Source organism: Necator americanus, chromosome II (assembly GCF_031761385.1).
Source record: "Necator americanus strain Aroian chromosome II, whole genome shotgun sequence".
Classification (NCBI taxonomy): domain Eukaryota; kingdom Metazoa; phylum Nematoda; class Chromadorea; order Rhabditida; family Ancylostomatidae; genus Necator; species Necator americanus.
Genome location: NC_087372.1, coordinates 7,750,907 through 7,771,946, shown reverse-complemented (window position 1 = coordinate 7,771,946; position 21,040 = coordinate 7,750,907). Strand labels below are relative to the sequence as shown.

At 39.9% G+C, this 21,040-nt stretch overlaps 5 protein-coding genes across 8 annotated transcripts; 2 read left to right on the top strand and 3 right to left on the bottom strand.

Annotated features, from left to right (window-relative positions):
• Positions 1–448: 448 nt before the first annotated feature.
• On the top strand, positions 449–2,466 carry RB195_017113 (uncharacterized protein; the record flags this gene model as incomplete). The annotated part of the gene is made up of 5 exons (XM_013437786.1): positions 449–523; positions 1,369–1,482; positions 1,546–1,654; positions 1,729–1,854; positions 2,402–2,466. The coding sequence occupies 5 exons, from the start codon at positions 449–451 to the stop codon at positions 2,464–2,466; spliced, it is 489 nt and encodes a 162-aa protein (XP_013293240.1).
• A 540-nt stretch (positions 2,467–3,006) lies between these two features.
• RB195_017112 (uncharacterized protein) lies at positions 3,007–8,193 on the top strand (the record flags this gene model as incomplete). 3 transcript variants are annotated; one of them, XM_064183963.1, is made up of 12 exons in its annotated part: positions 3,007–3,052; positions 4,281–4,443; positions 4,525–4,609; positions 4,693–4,817; positions 4,937–5,054; positions 6,515–6,523; positions 6,635–6,750; positions 7,266–7,358; positions 7,447–7,543; positions 7,602–7,702; positions 7,900–8,050; positions 8,110–8,193. In XM_064183963.1, 12 exons carry the CDS (start codon positions 3,007–3,009, stop codon positions 8,191–8,193), a joined length of 1,188 nt encoding a protein of 395 aa, XP_064039844.1. The 3 variants fall into 3 exon arrangements, with proteins under 3 accessions (XP_064039844.1, XP_064039843.1, XP_064039845.1); XM_064183962.1 differs by lacking the exon at positions 6,515–6,523; XM_064183964.1 differs by lacking the exons at positions 6,515–6,523; positions 6,635–6,750; positions 7,266–7,358; ... (2 more) ...; positions 7,900–8,050; positions 8,110–8,193 and adding an exon at positions 6,626–6,634.
• Positions 8,194–9,467: 1,274 nt separating this feature from the next.
• On the bottom strand, positions 9,468–16,554 carry RB195_017111 (uncharacterized protein; the record flags this gene model as incomplete). Of its 2 annotated transcripts, none has more annotated exons than XM_013437784.2 (6): positions 9,468–9,596; positions 10,730–10,867; positions 10,935–11,030; positions 13,516–13,664; positions 13,978–14,083; positions 16,522–16,554. In XM_013437784.2, the coding sequence occupies 6 exons, from the start codon at positions 16,552–16,554 to the stop codon at positions 9,468–9,470; spliced, it is 651 nt and encodes a 216-aa protein (XP_013293238.2). The 2 variants fall into 2 exon arrangements, with proteins under 2 accessions (XP_013293238.2, XP_064039842.1); XM_064183961.1 differs by lacking the exon at positions 16,522–16,554 and adding an exon at positions 15,151–15,213.
• A 535-nt stretch (positions 16,555–17,089) lies between these two features.
• Positions 17,090–17,538, bottom strand: RB195_017110 (uncharacterized protein; the record flags this gene model as incomplete). Its single annotated transcript, XM_064183960.1, has 2 exons — positions 17,090–17,249; positions 17,468–17,538. The coding sequence occupies 2 exons, from the start codon at positions 17,536–17,538 to the stop codon at positions 17,090–17,092; spliced, it is 231 nt and encodes a 76-aa protein (XP_064039841.1).
• A 1,008-nt stretch (positions 17,539–18,546) lies between these two features.
• On the bottom strand, positions 18,547–19,650 carry RB195_017109 (uncharacterized protein; the record flags this gene model as incomplete). Its single annotated transcript, XM_013437783.2, has 3 exons — positions 18,547–18,706; positions 18,767–18,909; positions 19,495–19,650. The coding sequence occupies 3 exons, from the start codon at positions 19,648–19,650 to the stop codon at positions 18,547–18,549; spliced, it is 459 nt and encodes a 152-aa protein (XP_013293237.2).
• Positions 19,651–21,040: the final 1,390 nt, after the last annotated feature.

Here is a 21,040-nt window from a genome sequence, read left to right as displayed (position 1 = left end):
AGTCAGGAGGTGGACGAGCATCGAGGCAATACACCTCGAAATCGCTTGAAGCCGTAGTGATTCAGTCAATCGATGACGTCACACATTGGACCGGTGCCATTGCGTAGCAACCCGCGTCCTATAACAATACAGAGCTGCTACGCAGTCCGAATTTTACACTGCTTTCTTTCAGAATTTTCTAGCTTTCGTCTTCTTCGTTTTTCTTTAAAAGTTCTTTTTTTCTCCGAGTTTATTACCAGGCTATAATGTATTAGAAATATCTGGTGCGGGACACTGTAGAGATTTGCTGGGGTAGTTGCGAGTTCGCGAACCTCTATGGACCGGGTGATCGATAGTTTGTTTATTTGAATGACCGTCTGTCACGAGTCACAACCTTCCAGACGTGGGTCGTTCAGTAGTTTTTTGTTCATCGTTCCCTTTACAGAACTAGCTCTCTCAAGTGGGAAACATGGACAGGAAGGCTATCGCCGACAAAATTAGGAAGCTACAGGCGAATGCAGAAAATGTCCAGCTTGGTGGCAAGGTGATTTGATGCAATACGTTTTATTTCTATTGGCACAACAGTAGACATGTATCATACTATCATTATATGTTTGGGATTCTGCGCTTGATTTTGTTCCAAGCAATTTACAAAGCTTAAAATTCCTACAATTAATCTTTTTTCTGCAAAGGAACTTTGTAGTTACGTGTATTTTTTGTGTCCTAGTGAGAAAGTTCATTTCAATCAGTGATTTGTATAGAAACCAAGCTAATCTGACCGCGAAACCTCCATTTTCAATCGGTCCATGCTCTAATATCTTTTGATTTTGAGTTCTTGGTTTATTGAGGGAGCGACAACGTTCTTGCGTCGTGTTTACTGCCGAAAACTTGTTATAGTAACGTATTTGTTGCGCTGCTACGGTAAAACAGCCGTATGAACTGTAATCTCATCGAATCGCCTTAAATTTTGGATGGTTGTCCGTTTAAGGTGGTCCAGTACTAGTTTAGTTTTCGTGAGATTATTATCTTACTTGCTGCAGAAGAAGAAAGGTCATACTCGAACAGGTTTTTTTTTTTCTAGAGTAGATTTCACGATCATCTCTATCAGTCTTCCCACTCAAAGTTATCCTAGGATTCGAAAGGGATGCTATATTCGTGTTTCACAACTCAGATAATTTTTTCAATCAATACTAGCTGAGTTGTTTCTCCACTGGTTTTCCCGGGGCACGAGTTGTGAGATAGTGTTAGTAGAAATATGGATTTTTACAATAATAGGTATTTGCAGGTGGAGATGTGAGCAACAGAGATGTTTTGGGTGTATATGCACTGTACTGTTAGAAGTGGAATAGAACCTTTTTTCAATGGTTTCTTGCAAGATAATTGCTTCAGGGTACGCCTCGAAGAAAGAAGAAGATTGTTTTCAAAACTGCTGCAGCTGACGACAAAAAAGTGCAGAGTAACCTGAAGAAACTTTCGGTGACGAACATTCCTGGTATTGAAGAGGTGATATTCTGCTCTTTTCTTCTTAGTTGGTTTTCGTTCCTACATTGAACCATACTTTTCAAGGTTAATATGATCAAAGACGACGGAACAGTCATTCACTTTAATAATCCGAAAGTTCAAGCTTCTGTTCCGGCAAATACCTTCTCGATTACTGGAGCTGGAGAAAATAAACGTAAGACTTCCTACATTAAATTCTTTTCGCAGCTATCACTTGTTTTCTATCCTCATTATTTTTCCACGTTGCAGAGATCACTGATATGCTACCTGGTATACTTAACCAACTTGGACCCGAGTCGCTTACTCATTTAAAGAAATTGGCTAATAATGTTACAAGTCAGTTCAAGCCTGCACCCGCTGACGATGATGTTCCAGGTTAGGCTTTGATTCCAGTTTAGAGGGCGTTTTCCTCCTCTTGAATTACTAACAAATCGACGCCGGTTTGATCCCAGCAAATCCTCTTTGGACAAGCAGGTTTACTGTTGATTTGAGTTCGGTATAATGGACTCAAAAGTTTAGCCTTTTAACATCATTCAAAATTGTAAATTTTGAACTTTAAGTGACTTATTGTGCCAACCTTATTGATTTGAAGTAAATTATAGATTCCTTTTGAATCTCTAATTTATTTTAAATTGATAAGAGATTATGCTTTCTTCTTAGTTTTACTTGTGTGATAGTGTAAATAGTTATAAGATAATAATTATACAGATCAAATATATTTATTATTCAACATTAATGTGAGGTGACATGGTATGACATAATTTATGTCCAGAGTTTGAAATAGCTAGGTTACTTCAGTGTGAAATCATTAGTATACACCATTAGGAAGTGTCCAGGATAGGTACCAATGTTTGCTATTCTTTTCAAACATTATTGTTTCTATTCGCTACTTGTGTGTGCGTGACATATTTCTAAATTTCAGATCTCGTAGGAGACTTTGATGAAGCTTCCAAGAACGAGGCTAAGGCTGAAGAACAGAAGGCTTAAGTCAAATGGCTCCGGTTTCCCTCTCCCACATCCGTTACGATCATGAAATTTAAACTCTGCAGTCGTGGTTATTTTCATCGTACATCATTCTCACGCTCATATGTCTTGGGAGCCGTCTCTTAGTATCTCTACAGTCGTTTATCCATCTATTCTAACTGTTTGACCCTACTCCCATGTATGTTAAGCGTTGTTTTCATCGTTGGTTCTTGTTTTTGTATACAGATTTTTATAACATTCAAAAAATGGCTAATAAATTGTTAGCTATTTGGGTTTCTCGTGCGTTGTTGCAAATCGTTTCGACGACATTAGTGGGAGCTTTATGTCATCTTAGTGTTATAAATAGATGATTTTTTCTTTTGGTTGGGTACCTCTGTCCCAGTTCTTTGGAATGATGTCATGATCAAAATAAAGTTGGTAGTTGTCGTTTGACGGAATGATCTCTTAAACTACGGTTTGTGGGCCTTCTATACTTGAGATGAGGGAAGTAGAAAGACATATCTCTACGAAAATACCTTGGAAAATGCAGTGGGCATTGCAGACATGGGAGAAACCGTCCAGTCGTCGAATCAACTCCTTTCCCTAAAAGGTACGTGTTTCTTATTCTACTTTCTTGAACATTTTCTTCCTAATGGCATGCAGGCGGAATGTCTTGGTCTGAGAGTTAAATACAATAAATTGGTACAGTAATAGATTGTGTGGCCTTATCGTGGGTGAACTTGATTCCCTTGCTTTGAAAAATCTGAGGAATTTGAACACCTTTGTTTAGTTTGATGTAGTGTACGATGCTTTCATGTGATATTCTTAACATTTTTTCTCAGTCATTCGGGAGTATTTAGTTTAGCAGTTATGCGATTCCAAATTTCATCTAGAGTTCGGTGACTCTGTTTGGAATTTGGGAATCCAGAACCGCAAAGGATATGTATGGTAAGGTCAAAACGACATGAAGCACGGTGCAGTTGCGTAAGCGGCTGGGCTCGAAACGGCGCGGTGGAGATAGCGGCTGGAGTTGAGATGGGACCGACTGCAGCAACGACTGGTGCTCGATCCTAACCGCTACGTTCCACTGCGCCGAACGCAGCCGCTCACGAAACTGTACTGTGCCTTATGTCGTTTTGACCTTACTCTATATACTGTGCAAGCAGCGTAAAACGTAATTTAACATGATAACATGACATGTCCTCGGCGAATGCGAGCATTTAACTACAGTATGAGGAACCCCCTACACTCCCCGAACATCTTAGTTTTTGGTATTGAAATTATCTTACAGTCGTAGTTTTGCTTGCTCATCTTTCTCGGTCTCAATTTGAGATTTAGTTCGAAATGTTGCTTTTTAAATCTCAATTCACTCATTTGCTCCTATACAGTCCATCTAAACTTTTGGATCAATAGATCTTCATCTTCTTTCTCCACTAGTTTCATACTACGCTTAATGAGTATCCTAAAATAGTACTTTTGTTCTAGAGTCTGCACATGTGTAGTTGGGTCTTTGCTGGAGTTACATAGGCTGCTGCGATCAAAGCGGCGCAGTGGAGCTACCGGCTGCGATCAGTGTGGGACCATCTCTAGCTCTGCAAGTATGAGCAAGGCTAGTGATGGCCCTTCTCGATCGCAACTGCTTCCTTCAGATTTAAGGTGGCTTCCGACTGCAAATATGAATGATTTCAAAGGCTTAAGTTTCCAGTGTGGAAGGAACTTCATGCAGGAACGGACTACAGACATACATTGAGACCTAACTTAGAACTTGTTTTATGCTTCTTCTAATAAAACACCTCATTAGATTCTTCTTGAAATGTGCGTAAATTTTCTTCTTTCAGTGATACGTCTATCCCGGCCAAAAGTTCCCGAGAATTCTTCATTTCCAACAGATCCTGTTGACCCTTCTCGATTTTCCGAACTAATAAATGCAGCCCTAGGTGCTGGTGAGAAACGATATGAAACCCCAATCGGAGAATATTTGATTGCTCCGCAGATGTTCGAGTATGTCCATATTATATTTTCCTTAAATATTCTTAATTTCTGTGCAGCAATTAGTTGGAACTCATCTGACCTTTTCTGTAGGAACATCTATCTCGGCGAAACGTTTACTTTTTATATGAATGTTGTTAACGACAGTGATCAGAAAGTTACGGATGTTTCGGTGAAGGTAAGCCTAATACACACACTATAAAATGGCTAACTAAGTTAACGTCTAAAATTAGTTGGGTTAGTTATTTGATTTTTTTTTAGTGTGAGTTGCAAACGAATAGTCAAAGAGTGACTTTAACAACGAACGTGCAAGATGCCGTCTTGGAACCAACAAAAAGTTCTGGTCAAATCATTAGTCATGAGGTAAAGGAAATCGGGCAGCACATGTGAGTTCACCATGTTTAGAGACATTTTAGAGATTTTTTTTATCTTTACATAATCAGTAGTGCAACCATGTTTCCATGGTAACGCTTGGGTAAGGATTATGTTTATGTTATATCTATAGCTTGATATGCTCCGTCAACTACAAGACAACAGCTGACGAGAAAATGTACTTCCGAAAATTTTTCAAATTCCCTGTTGGAAAACCAATCGACGTGAAGACGAAGTTTTATAATGCTGAGGTACATTTCGTCATTTCTGTTATTTCTTAACTCTACAGAATTTGAGTACAGTACGTAATTTCATTCTCCTAGGGACTACTTGACTCGTCAAACGTGGTAATTTTTAATTATTTTTCTACTGATTTCATGCTTTAATTTGAAGATTAGCGCCAATTATAACGCACAGGTATTAGGAATTATAATGCAAAGACATTAAAATTTTTCAAAATCATCTTGAAAGGTGCTGAAGTAGTGTCCCAGTAGGTGCTGAAGTACATGTTCTGTTCATCATGAATTACAGGAAAATGGAGTTTTGATAACGAAAACAGACTAGTAAATGGAATTTTTTGTGTGACTTTAGTTGCGCATGAGACATCCGGTATGTCCCTGTTCAGGAGGAAAATGACTTCCGTTGGTGGATTCCAATTGTTTTGTATTTTATTCATAACATATGACGTTTTTCAGCAGACATGGTTATTTTAGACTTTTTATCCCAGCATGGTTGAATGTGATACCCATAAAACCCACGTTTCAGATAGGCTCATGGGATACTTTTCGATTATCGCGCCGCAAAATTAGCCAAGATTGTAGGTGGGTAGGGTCAAAGCGACCTGAAGCCCGGCGCAACTGTGTAAATGACTGCGTTCGAAGTGGGGCGCTAGAGATGGCAGTTCGAAGGAAGGGGGGGGGGGGGGGTTTGGTGAAGGGCATCACTAATTTCAATTATCATTGCAGTCCAGTTGCAACAAGCAAGGGTACTGCGGCTAAAGCAGCCGCCGGCGTAAATTCACCAGGCTCCAGTTCGTTTTGAAACTGTTAACTCACTGTTAATAAATAGATAAGTAAATTAAACTACAGCGCGTAAACTGGCATTGCATGAAAGGCATCCGTGATCATACCGAACGTTATGAAAAGTTGAGATCAAATTATCTAAAAATGACAAAGTCGCAGTTATCCCGTAGTAATATTGCAAAATATGAGATTTTCCTTTTCACGCACTGATTATTTTCTGTACGGTGTTGTGTAATACCGTTCTCTTTGCTTGATGTTTATCCAAGATTCTGTGCTTTAGAGATTCTCACAACAAAAATTTTGGTCCGGAGGTACAGCAAGTTTTGTAACTTCGTAGGGAAGATTGCGGCAACATTGTCGTTATGTATGTCATGAGCCTCCTCCTCGAGAAAATTAACGCTTTATTTTAACGTTGGCTGAATTACTTCCATTATTACTTATTAGTTTCTCAAGAGGAACAACAAATGGATATGCTCTATGGTATTTGATCTCTCGTGATTCTTTTTCCTTATTTCTAGCTGTAACGCAAGTGAATTGGCGATATTGTTCAACTTCCAAAGTATCTACATGCGCCTTTGCTTGTTATTTTTTTGCTGTTCAGTTTGCAGTGTTTCTTTTATAATTTATTTCTTTGTACTTGCATGCATGCCACGTTTCGTTGTACCTTTGTCTGAGTGCTGTGGTTCCAGGATAATTCGGTGAGTCAGTTTCAGTCTAGTTTTCGTTGCATTACAAAATTTTCTTTTTGGATATCTCTTACAAATTTGATGTTTCGTTTCACTTCTTCATTTTCATACCAGGATGTTTAGAACAGTGACGTATATTTGGAAGCTCAAATTGAGAACACCTCTGCGACAGCCATGGTGTTGGAAAAGGTGGAGCTGGAACCTAGTCCTAACTATACAGTTACCAGTATAAGGGCATGGTGGGTGATTTACATGCTAAGAGTGTAGTGTACGCTTAAGTCTTGAGATCTGATCGAATCGAACGCGCCACGCGAATTTGTTTTGCGTGGTAACTACAGGATTGGATTAATTTAATCTATATTCTCGACTACGTGAACGAGTAATTGTTCACGTGAAAATGATGTCGTTCAAGAAATGCTCGTAGGCGGAGTAAGTGGTGAGTGAAGCGCAGTTGGTAACAGGTTCGGCTGCAATTTCACAGGTCTATAGTTTAAAGCTGCACTGAACCATTGAAATATCTAATCCCTCTGGGACCGATAAATTGTTATCAAACTTGTCTGAGAGGACAAAATTTTGAAATGAAGTCGAACGCCTAGGCGTATCAAAAAGGATTTGTTAACTCTGTGCACTTTATCTTTTATCCTTTTATATTGACTAACAATCATGTCCTTAGGCATAAGTCCGTTCATCGTAAGGGCGGGGAATGTGAACCCATTAATTTCGTTTTCCGTTGACTACGTTGTTGCTCGTTTAGTGACGAGGACGAACTTAATGGGATGTACTTGAAGCCACGGGATATCCGGCAATTTCTGTTTTGCCTCTCTCCGAAGGATATGCATAATACTGTGTCAGTTTGTACTTTGCCTCCTATTCTCCTCATGATTTTGACCAAAATCTACTTTTCTTCTGCCATGAAAGGCTATATTTACTTTTAGATATAAAGATATGACCAACATCGGTAAACTGGATATGTCATGGCGAACAAACATGGGCGAACGCGGACGGTTGCAGACGAGCCCTCTGCAGAGGATTGTGGGAACATAATCCACTCTATTACCTAAATCTGGAACTAATATTCTAATTATTCTAGGCACCTACACATGGTGATGTACGGCTCTCAGTGGAGAATCTGCCAGCTACAGTTCCCGTTCGTAAGCCTTTCACCGTGGATTGTAGGCTATACAATTGTTGGTGCGTTCTTTTGCAATCGCAAATTAGCTCACCTGTTCTTTGTCATTGCATCCTACCCTGATATCTTGATAATAACCTTTAGTACATATCTAAGTTATATTGAAATTAGGCCTGTGATGTTAGTGGTTTTTATTATTTGGACTTCTTTCCGCGTTTTCCTGCACTCGATGTATTTTCTATCATATTTTCTCTTTTAGCGAGAGATCTCTCGATTTACGATTGGAGCTCCAGAACAGTTCACAGTCTCTTATCTTCTGCTCTATCAGTGGCATTTCATTAGGACAGGTCCCACCGAATGGCAGTGTTACTTTCAGTGTCGAGATACTGCCGATTTCTATAGGTTTTCAGGTAATGTTCAAGACTTCTTTGGGCGAATATGTCATATTTCTGCGTAATTTCCTTTGAAGTCTATCTCTGGTATTCGAATAGTGGATTCGTTTATGAAGAAGATCTACGATCACGATGATATCGCACAAGTATTTGTGATGTAAATGGAGCCTATTTAAACAAGGAAGCATTTTTACATTTTCTCCCATTCCGTTTCTTCTCCTATTCTATTGAAGTCGTTGTCAAAAAAAAAAAAGAATTAGAAGTTAAAATTAGAAAAAGGCTTGTAGATGGATTTTGTATGTCGCGAGCTTGAACTTCTAAACAGTCCTTTCTTACTTCCAACGTTATAACCCTACTCTGCACCGCTAGTCGCTGTTACGCTATCTCGCCGCCAATGTTGGTTGTCATTGACTTCACCATTGTTTTCCTCAAGAAATTTCTTTCCTGGTTTGAACAGCAAACTTGTTCGGGTCCGTTATGTCTTATTTGGTTTTGTCAGTTAATTAAAATTGATATTCTTGCAAATTCTGACGTTTGAGAAATGCAGATTAATTTGAGATCATTGCACGAGTGATTATAATTTTGCGATTTTAATGAATGTATCATATAGCAACAGAGATACTGCTGTTCAGACCTATCCGTCAATTTTTTCGAAAATAAGTTCCCACATGACCAGATATGCCTTTCCTACAGTGGAATGAGTTGAAAGAGGAGAAAGAAGCAATGTAGTTGAAAGCTCCGCTCATTTCGAAGTTGGAAGTTTAGTCGAAGATAATTTATTTTAAATCGTAATCTCAAATACATATGCAAGAGTACTTAAAAAAATAGTTGCTTGGTTGCAACTGTCTATACATTACGCTTTTTGATATGTTGAACAGATATCACTTCCAACATCTTGAAATATCCTGGAATCTCCGCTTTTATGTTCAAAAATTCACTCAGACTCGTGTATAATTCGGCCATTTTTGTCTTTGTCGCTTTTTCTCCCTTTTTTAACTTCCTTCTATCCTACTTCCCCTTAATTCCGTTTTCGGATTGGTGTCAATCACTCTATTCGATGCAATAATGCATGTCTTGTTTGTTTTATTGCACATTTTCTTGTTTTATTGTCCTGTGATAATCCCACTCCTCCAGCAATGTATTCACGGGGAATCTATCTGAACTAGGATCACCCCTATCTCCTAGACCTAAATATTCGGGTAATAAGTTGTGAAGTAACTAATGATTTCATCGATCTAATGAAGAAATTATTTTTATTTCAAAAAGTGTAATGTACATCAAGAAGAATTGCAGATCGTTGTGATATATAATATGAGATTACACAAATTTTTACAGACAAATTAGTAGTAGATGAATGAAAGACATTTAATAGAACGAGACCTGACTTATATGAGTCGGAGGTGAGAAATAACATAGATTTGTCATGTTCTAGTTCTTATTTAAGTCGATGTGTGCTATCATGCCAGAAGCATGCTTTCATGTTCTCAAAACGATCGTAACACGGTAGGTACGACATGTCGAGCATCGTCACGTTGCCTGGTCGTTGATCACAGAATGTTAGACACTGAAAGGGTACTTGTATGTGTGGTAACATACGTATCTCTGTTAAAGGAGAAAACACGAAGAGAGCACTGCTCTTATTGTAAAATGTGAAAGTTCGACCTTGTTTGCCTCTCAGGATGGAGATCACTGCATAGGACAAAAGGATAAAGTGTTTTGCGTTAATCAGTCCGCTTAAGATGCACCACCACGTTCGCTTCAATTCCCTCCGGTCAGAATCGTTTGAGGTTTACGAACGTGTGACTGGCCTATATAATGACTTGCGGGGGCCAGCCGATGTGTCAACTCAGTGTTTTTTTACTCCCAGACATGTCTGGTACCAATTTATCGATCCCGGAGGGATGAAAGGCTCAGTGAGCACTAGAGCGGATTCGGACGTCCGACCGATCGTGCAGACAGCGGGACCTCTTACCGACTGCGTTACAACCGCCTCATTACTACATAGATGAGATAGAAATCCTACAACACGCTCTGAGTATGGGGATTTTACGCTCTTTCGATATTGTTTTCAGTCTTCGAATGGTAATTTGTTACAGATGGTGCATTTATGAAGGTACGTCAAATTTGTGTTTGCTTTTTCACGCTCTAAGAACGCTAGAGTACTGCCTATAATAAAGACATTATAGGTAATATTAGGGCATGTGTAGTGCAGTCGATAAGAGGTCCACTGTGGCCGCACAGTCTATGGTTTGAAAGCGCCCTAGTGCAAACCAAGGCTTTCATTCCTATGGAGTCTATAAATTGATAATAGACTTGTATATGAGGATAAAAACGCTGAGTTGGTACATCGGCTGGCCTCCGCAATTTATTCTATTGAGCAATAAAAGTCAAGAACGTCAGCTTTCTCTACTTCTAGTTGTATTTGACTGAATCGAATGTAACTTTCTAACCACATTGAGTTCGAAACGAACCAATACGAGAATTTTCTGAACGAAATGAGCGAAGAAAGTCCTTCAAAATATCAAAAATTTTTACCGTATCTATGCTAGGACTTCATCAAATTCTGCTCTTCCGTATCCTGAAGCTTTACTTTCGGAACTCACATAGACGTCGTACTTACTCTCGTCAGGATAGTTCTAACGCCTCATTCCTTACAAGACGATTATATTCCTGTACTATTATCGTTATTAACGTTACCTTCAGTCCTGCCAAAGTTGTCGAAACACCATTGCGTTGGCAGCATGGTCGATGATCTCTACCCTGTGCGGCGCAGAATTGGATCTCAGCTGAAGCCTCTACAGGGCAAGCATCATGTTTGAAATACATCCGAGTCAGCTGGAATAACCGTAGTCAAACAAGCGTGTTGAAATAGTACCATTATCATTTAAAACGTTTTGCTTACCGCTTCTTTTGTATAGGTATTGTAGGTGCAATGACGAAGACAAGCATCTGGTAGACCTCGTTGTTCGCAGCACTCCATAAATAATGAATTAGGGTCCTGGAAGTTAAAGTACGCCTTTTTTGATTAAAAAAAAATGCTGGGAGAATTTCAAACGTTTACTTGTCTCGGAACCACTGCATACTTTTACGTTTTCTATTAGAGACCTACGAGGTTTTAGATTGGATTTTTATTAACCTATTAGATGTTTCAGCTTTTTCGCAGTCATCAGAGGTCCAAACCTCGCACTCACAATAATAAAAGGTTACAAAGAGATTTATTCAATAGTATGAACTTTCCTAAAGAAAGGCTTTTTACTCGATCAATTTTGGTTTTTCCAAGTGGTCACCCTTCGTTCTCTTTAAATGTTTACCGATTATCTGGGGAAGCTTATGGAAAAGGTACGTTTAGAGAGCTGAAAATTTGTCCTTGAGAGCATGCGCTACACAGGTAGTTCGCTTGAGTACTGGATTGTAGAATCCCGTTACCCCCTCGCCATTCAGTTGGCTTATCCGCTATACCGGACCGACAGTCGGCTAAAGCTTGCTGTAATCCATCCGGCCTTTGCCAATGGTCGAGCGAGCGAGCCGCGAACGAACCGGCTCCTCTCGTGTCCGTCCGCCGCCTTTTTGGTCATCGGGCGTTTCGAAACCGAAATCGTATACAAACATAGTCAACAGAAGATACGCTTCGCTGACTATCCGGATGTTCTTGGAGGTCTTCAACGGCGACCACCACGACGACGACGAAGGACATTGGTGGCTAATCTAGCGTGGAAATTGTAAAACGAGTTTGACATTGTTGCCAGCCGTAGAATGACTGTAACAAGCCCGTAAATGTGGAGGAAGAGCTTAGGCAGCGACGGATGAGCGTAAACATAAATCCAAAGCGAAAACATACTAGACGAATCAAGTTTTGATGGATGTCTTGAAGGCTAGTGCAAAGATTAAGATTTTCCTCTTCACATTCAACGACCGTGCCTCTTTTCGCACTATTAGGCCTTCTCCCAAACTTTGACATGTTTGTGGAATTATGAAGGGTTTAAAAAGACTAAGAAAAATTAGTCACGTACACAACTTAACGTTATTGATGTATGGTACTTAGATATAGTCCGCAGCTAGGATCACATTCATCAATTTTTGCGGAAATTTTACTAACTCATCCTAGTGATTAACAATTTCGTAGGACTCTGTAGGACTAATATGGCACTTCAAAATGATTACAAGAAATCTAAAATAGCAGAACGGCAAACACATATAGAGATACGATCGCGCCCAATCTATTTGGTTCAGGAATAACTCGTGAACGTTTTTTTTTCCTGTTACAGAGTAAAAGAAGCTCAGCAAATAAAGAAGTGTTTACAAAATGTTGTATATGTCATTCAAAGAAAAATTTCCCAATTTTCAAAACATTGTTATTCTGAATTTGTAATTCCTTTAATTCTTATTTCTTCGGATTATTAAAGCGGATTGTCAAATGGACACTATGGAACGTTCTCAGTGCCTTTTGACTGTTGCTTTCAAGTCAAACGGTGAGGCCACTGGAGCTGAGATTAGGGCTGTGTATGAGGAAAGAGAAGCGCTTCAAAATAGCGCTCGCCGCTTGTCTTCAACATTGACGGTTTTGATTCAACCCACAATAACCTCGAGAACAAACGCGGATCGATTCAACTGCCGCTGGTTCAGGGATAATTCATATTTTTCAATTTTTTAGAAAGAAAAAACCTACTGCGAATCGAGTAATAGTGTACTCTTCTGTACACTATTGCCGATACTGTCCTTCCCATCGTTTCCAACAAATTCCTCCCATCGTTCAATAGTTTTTTTTAATATCTCCCTGTTGGTTTCCCCCACGTATTTCTCATACTTATCTCATGTTTTCCCAAGTGTTTTTTTATGCCACATTCGATATTCTCCAAAACACGAATCTCAGCAATGCAGCCTTAGCGGTCTTGTCATCTTGATTAGCTGCAAAAAAAGATAAGCTGAAGGTGGTAAAAATCCTCCGCTTTATCAATTTGATGCTTCATTTCAATAGTTTGAAAAAATATTCAATAGAATCTTAAAAAAAAAAACAGAATAAGGCTTTCTTATTGAGCGTATTCTGTATCCAATCACATTAAACATTTCAGACACTTTTTCATTACTACCTATGTTTTTGCTTTGGAAAAAAAGTTCAAAGCTTATTTTCCGTACTAGCACCTGGAGAAATGCCTGGTGTACGCAGTAGAGCTGAAAGTGGCGCGGTAGAGGTAGCAGTTGAATTGAACCCCTTGTTTGCTGCAGTCGGACAGCAGAGGATATTAAGGGTCCCACTTCGACCGCAAAACAGCTAGCTCCACCGCGCCCCTTCGGGCTTGAGCGCTTACGCATTGTGCCACGCCTTGGGTCGTCTTGGCCTGACTAGGTAATTCTCAACTGCACGACCGAAACCTCCGGTACTAAAGGAAAAACCACATCTCGATGGTGTTCCAAAAATTAGCCGAGAAGTGAGAAATATTTCTTCTTAGTTCCCGCCTGTCCCAAAAACAAAGAGACAAAATCACCTTCGATAGCGGTACTTCCATTCTTCTGAACTGAGAGAATCGATTAGCACCAAGAAGTACTGGTGTTCCTCGTACGGTACCTGCACCGTGTACACGCGCTCGACTACGGTAACATCCGTAAGCACCACATGTGTATCCAGCAGAGCAACCTAAAAAATCAACACTAGACCTTTACATGAAGTGTTTCGGGTGACTGAAACTTATATCTGCTCTGATTGCCGCAACGCGCTTTCAGTTGAAGCAAGGAAGAGAGGGCAGAGAAAGTAAGTTTTAAGGAAAGAAAGTGATTTGTTTGCGGTCGACGCGTCGCGGTCACTTGAGTTGGTATTAGTTTGGCGACTAAGCACCTCAAACAAGACCTAAATATGAACTGAAAAAAAAAATGAAAATCTAAGAACTATGTGGTTTCCTTAGCGGAGCTTTTTTTTAGAAGAAAATGAGAGTGATTGCTCGAAAACTCACCTACACCTCCAGCGCAAGGCGGTGGTACAGGAGGTATCGGACTCATGCAGGGCGGCCCAAATCCGCCTAGACCCCCGAGGCCGCCGCATACACCGCTGGCGAAGCACTGAAGAACGCAAAATTGCTTAAAATCATAGAATAAGAGTGAGGTAACGTAAGACGTTTCCTTCATTTATATTATCCATTTAGAATTTTATACGTATCCGTAACTGGTTACAGTATTGTATCTGGAACCGTATTAGCAGTTCAGAAAAGAATTTCGACTTTTTGCCTGAGACAAAGAAATAGCTTGTAAACATAACTTCAAGATGAAAGTTCCTACTGCAAAATCATCGTTATTCAAACTTCAGTTGACTGTAGCAAAATTCTGTTAAAATGAAGTGATCATGAAACTAAAGATCTTTTTGAACCCTGTAATCCATTGTAGAAACCTATCGAAGACAGTAGGAGCTAACGAATGTTTCAAACAAGCATAATGAAGAAAACGTTCACTCAAACGAAAATTAATGAAACAGGTGAAACACTTCGGGTAAAGGTTTTGAAAGAGTACCAGAAATAATTTCAGAAAAATCCATAACTTTGAATACATGTAATGTATGCTTTTACAAAGATTTCATATCACTTGGGGAAGGAAAATAAGAAGTTCCCAAAGCTTATTCGAAAACATTGAGAAAAATGAATGAAAAGTGAAAATATGAATATACCAAGCGAGATCCAAGTTTCAATAAGACCTTAATTCTGAATTTTTATTGCATCATGCCTCTTTTTTAAATTAATTTACAATTAATTCACAATCAAATTTACTCCAAAAACTTCTTTGCACATAGTTTGCTCCAAAAGTTCTGGCACCGTTGATCCTCGGTGCATTCGTCAGTCTCTGGCAACTCGTTTTTCTTGTGACTCAGAATGAGCTTAAAATCTATTGTATTTTTCTTCTCTAGCAGTTATTTAATGTGTCTGAGTATCCATTGCAATTTTTAACTTCAATGCTAGATGAGTGTTAAGAAACTGTTAGGCGTACATTAAAAGAAAAAGAGCTGTACGAATAGACTTCTTTGAAAATAAATCGTAAACAGTGAAATTTTTTGAAGAGAAGATAAGATTTTATCAATTAGAAAAATGTTCTAAAACAACCAACAATTCTTTAACTGCATGAAAATACAATTAACTAACCGCATTCGCGACCGGAACAAGAACAGCGAGAACAGCAACAATTTGGATATTCGAGACGAGCATGACTACGGTAGATGGTGAAATGCTCGCCGCCGACTGTATTTATAGGACGTAGAACGGTCAGCCGGTTCGAAGCGCCACCCGCCCTGTAGTCCCATATGCAACATGGCCGTCGGATAGCGTTTTTGCAGCGGAAAACCTAAGGCTGAACTAGTAGCGCTGAAGGACGAATGTGGCCGATTACAGAAGAAGTGCGACGATTATAAACGGAAAAAATAAACAACGAGAGCCAACGAAAGCAGTGCGTAATCGCTGCTTTTCCTCGTGTTTCTCCTTCACGCCATTCGCATTTTAGCAGGGGGTCCTTAAGCTTGTAAACTGTTCAGAACAAAAAGGAACTGAGAATGAAAAGTGATGAATGCAAACTAAGATTCTGAAACAAGTGATTTAAGTAATTTAACTTACCTCTTAAAAAAAAGAAAGCAGTTTTGCATCTTTAGCGCGCGGAAAAAAGAGAAATGAACAAGCAAGAAGAAAAACCAGCTAACACTAATTGTTAACTACTAACTACTAACACCACTTGTTGATATGGATGACCTATTATTTTTCATAACCAATTCCTAATTTGGAAAGGACGGATAAATTCTTCTTCGAATGAGATGTTGGGACAATGACATGAGATCATTTACTTCACCTACAGTCCTTCAAGCTAAAAATGTCTCGGAGAGTTCGCACGTCCTTTACTATAATACGTCATATCAATTAATCGCGAGAAAAAAGTAAGAGCAAACATTGATGACCCTTATGGTCCTTTTCTTTTGAAAGCAAACATCAAACACCAAGATTTCCGTGGCATATAAAATGAATGAAATGTTCTGTGAAATGTATCCATGTGTATGGGTTGAAAAAAAAAGAAGTCATTTGAAAAGATTTAAGTGATCCAAACTATAGAAAACGAATGGGAACAAAGACGTGGATAATCGAAGAAGCAGAAGTCCTGCTTTTCGATGTACCTTCAATAAGCTTTGTCCGGAAATCTCTAGAGAAGTACCTGATATCGCAAAGTTTCGCTAAATTTTGCATTATCAAGCGCTGGGAAAACCATCGAAAGAATATTTAAGCCGTTCCTCTGAAGAGAAAGAAAAGCGCTGAAAAAGAAACCTTATGGAACAAGGGAAGAGAGTCGAAGTAAGTGGATTCACTGCTATTAATGATTAGAAATATCATGAATATGTGGATGATTCCTGGCGTATTTATTAAGTCTAAACATAGCAGACTATAATTGAAGCTGATTTTTTAAACTGTTTAGAATAAGTCATCAACCTACTCAACGTAATCAAAATCTTCACGGAATTCCATCATCCTTCTCACCTCTTGCTTCAATATCCAGCAGCGACACAACATCTTTTGCTGCTCTCACGGCACTGGTTTGTCATCGGATTATCCGCACGATCCTCGTCCAATTTATACTTACAGACAGTGAATAGCGGGTTTGGCATCGTCAAATCTGAATGCATAGCCTGTTCGTCATTGAAAATCGGCTACGATTCCGGAACTTTTAGTGCTCGTCACGTGCTTAAGTTAATGTTTGTGGGACTTTGAGTGACAATATAGGTTAACGATTTATATAAAACGACAAAGAAGGCTAACAATCATAAGCAGACCAATAATATACCCAGAGAGCTCTCTGACATGGAAAAAAAAAATCACCTCACATTAGCTTCTGCTAACCTCTCTAACAACAAAGAAGTTTGAAAAAAGACGAAAAGTTCCGATGTATTACAGAAATACCTACAAAAAAAGAACGTCATTTGAGTAAAACCTGAGAACAATTCGCTTCAACACATACAAAAACATTTCAACGGTAACAAGCACAAGGACGAGTCCGTTTGCATAAACGCCATAAATCCCAGATTTCCGAGTCGACATACCTCTGTTTTTAAGAATCCTCAGGAATAGTGTAACGACCAGGAAAGTGCGGTGACCGTAACTGAACTAGGAGTATTCTTCTTTTTCCATATCCGACACGAAGATGTTTCGACAATGTTTTCGCCGTATGCATTGATTTGACGCGCTTCATTGACCAGCTAGTATGATCACTACAACAAATGGCTGGATTTTAGTAATGGATGTGTATGTTACACGTCCTGGAACTCATCAATTAAAAGAATGTGGTCATTCACAGCCTCCAACAGGTGATTCCAAAAGGAAACGATCGTATTCAGCGCATGTTTCACTCGTTTCTAATTGCTATCTGTGTTGCTGACCAGATTGTTTTAATTTACTCATAGCCATCCAAAATTATCCAACATTTTACCTGTAGACTTCACGAAGCTTCCGCTTTTTCTTGGCTAGCGCATTCACCCAAGAGTACTCTGCAACTATCATTCCTATACATTTACAATACCGTACAACTTCATGTAAGCGTTCGCTGGCCTCCAGTCTGAGGGCGGAGTTAGGCGAGGGTCCCACTGCATGACGTGGACGTGTGTTGTAAGCCTGTCATAAGCACAGCAGAATGCAGTAGGTTGGGAGCTTCTTCTTTTTTTCAGACTCGAAAAGCTCATCAGCTGAGTCATTTTGAACGAAGGAGGTTTCTAGAGCAAAATTCAGCGCTTCCCTACGATTTACTCAAAAAGAGGACTCTGAAAAGGGAAGTGAACGCAACGATTACGAACTTTGTACGCCAAAAAACGAGAAGACGTGTTTCATTTTGAAATCCGCTTTCAACAGACCGCGAAAGTCATTGTAGTTCTGCACTGTTTCTAGAAGTGGAGCAAAAATTACAGCTGTTTCGTGACAAGTAATATTCTTAGGATCTTAGAGAATGATTGGGATCAACGCAGCGCTGCAGGAAGTTCCCGGAGTTTTCTTTTTTTAAAAAATATGTAAGGTTCGGCACGTACGTTCCAGAAACTGAAGCGAAAACACAACATCTCCCACCAATCCAGAAATATAAGGGATCGGGAGCACAAAAACTTGGTGAATGGATGAACTAATGCCTCACCTACCTAAAACAGGGCATTCTAACGTAGGGACAAAAAGCACAATTGAATATCCTGGTTTTCACAGCTCACTAGAGATAACTGCGAAAATCGGTGTCGCATAGCAGTTATTTACAAGAAGCAATGCTAATCGGATATCCAAACAAGGGGCAAAGTGATCAATCTTCAAATTTATGTGATACAATGTAATGATGACAAATAAGGAACAACTAACAAAAACAAAAACCACTCAAAACAAAACAAAAGTTTAAAACCACTAACAAAAATAACAAACTAACGAAACATTTTCAGAAAACCTCGGTAGTACAGCGGCATTACTTTGCAGATTAAAATATCTATTTCGGATGCATTGTATAATGAGAATGTCAAGTTCAAAAGAATGTATGCCTATTCACTTATTATGGGGAGCAGGTACAATAGGAATCTCCCTCTTGTAAGTGTTTTGGCCAATCTTCGGTGCCTCCACATTCAAATGACCAACGTTTGTCAACTCAGTGCGCACCGAGTCAAGATCGACATCGTTCGGGAGAGTCCATTTGCGCACGAATGATCTGAAAAATCCAATAGAGTACTGTAATCGCTTGTTATCTAATAGATAAACGGATACATACCTTTGCATATACCCGGTCCCGCTTTTGTGCTCTTGTTTCCCTTCGATAATAAGTTCACGATCTTGAATATGCACGCTAATTTCTTCAGGTTTGAATTGTGAGACGTCAAGTGCAACAACAAACTTCTTGTCGTCATTTACAACCTTAAAATTTCGAATTATCTGTTTGTTAATTTATGTCGTTTTTCTACTCACATAGTTTTGAAAATTGCACTCGAATGGACGTAATGTGAAAAATTACGGTGAATAGAACTCATATCATCCTTCAACCGCACTATAAGAGACTAATAACGTCATCCTGATATAAACAATTTGGGCTAAAAGTACTATGCTAGCAAACGCAAGTTTTGTTTGAAGATGTTCGCTACCGTTTCTGTAGTCGGGTCAAAACGACCTGAGGCTCGGTGCAGTTGCGTAAGCGGCTGCGCTCAAAACAGTGTAGTTGAGGTGGTCAGCGACTCGCACTACGGAAATTAGTGGAGCTAGTGAAGCTCTGTCACAAACGCCAGCTGCTCCTCCGCCCCACTTCGACAGTGGCCGTCTACGCAATTGCACCAAAGTCCAGATTGTTCTGACCCGACTGCAGGCAAGCACAATCGACAAAATCAATAGTTGCCGGAGAGAACAGGTATTTCATCGATTACATTATATATCATATATTATATATATATTTGTTTGTCAGTATTCACAACCAATACGATTTCAAAAAGAAAAAAAAGCAAGCGAAACCTCCTGTGTCTGGTTCGCAACATGAAGAACTGAGTGATCAGCATCTCGCCAGTACGGTTCTATGCTTCTCCATCTGTTTGAGAAAGAAAACGGATCCTTACGATCAAAGAAATCATCGAAAAAAGGATCATGGCGGCGTCCCGACCACAACGACATTTTCTGAACATCCACAATTGTTGGGAGAACTAGTAATCCTAACACACTAACAATGAGTACTCGGCGAAGATCTGGTATCTGCCTCTGTGGACAAAGAAGGATACTAGAAAGCAAGGAACAAAAGGATGAAAAGGAAAAATCCATGGAAAAGGAAAAGCAATAAAAGCATGGAATTTGAATTTGACAGAGCAAGACAGGATATTCCACCGAACGACAGTCACATGACAGTGTCATGTGACCGAAACCAATTCAACCAATTACATCAGCGCGGGAAAATTCAACTCGACTCTTCGAGAAAGCTGTGTGCATATAGGGCACAAATATATCTATATACTGTATCAGTATGCTTCCGTAATGCAGCGCGCCGCGCTAGTCCGTATCTGCGGAGCTATTTCGTGCTACGTTGCATGGCGTAGTTCTCATGCGCTTCATAAATGAACGCTCGTGACTACAGTCAGGTTGAAACGACGCAAAGCTCGGTGCCGTTGCGTAAGCGACCGTATTCGACGCGGCGCGGTGGAGCTAGTGGATGCGATCGAGGTGGGACCATCGCGAACTGCAGTGGTGAGTGGTATTGGCTGGGGTCACCCCTCGATACTAACCGTTACGCTCCTTCGCAACGCTTCGAACACAACCGCTTATGCAACTGCACCGATCTTCATGTCATACTGATTCGACTGTGCTCATAGCATCATAGTGATATTTCTGTCGTATTGATTCGAACACGACTGGGTCCCATTCGGAAAATTTCGCTTTCTCCGTCGTTTAGAGTTCAGTCATTCTTTGCTGTGAAATATGCGCGGAACGCATGCAGAGGATATAGAAAAACGTGCACGTGCGACATCCGATGTGGACTGCAAGATCTCCAAAACGAATAGGTGAAGTAGAAGTCGGGTCAGGTAGTTCCGAATTATGGATTGTTGTGTCGTGGGCGATTTCTTGAAGATCTTCTCTATCTCCTTCCTTCTTTCCTTTGCGATTTCTCACATGACTACGTGCGTGTTTCTCATTGCATTTAATGCTGCGTGTCATCGTTTTGAAGTGGTGCGCAGCCCACAACCAAAGTGTAGAGTAGATTGCAATCCAGTGTGGTCCCGAACAACGTTCCCTAGTCGTCGTAAAAAACGGAGTGGGAAAAGCCATTTTGTTTGCGACGATCTCAATTGCAACGCGCCACCTTTGTGCACGCGCCGCATACGAGTGCGAGCGGTCGAAGACTAATGATATCTTCTCTGCGTATTATTCAGGTGAAACCAATGATCTACTGAGGAGATCAGGGCGTGTATATAGGGCCGTGTTCTAACATACTTTGTAAGAACTAAAGCCGTTCCCACGCCGTCTTTTACGACGAGTAAAGGCATCACCCCACGAATCTGAAGTGGTACGGATT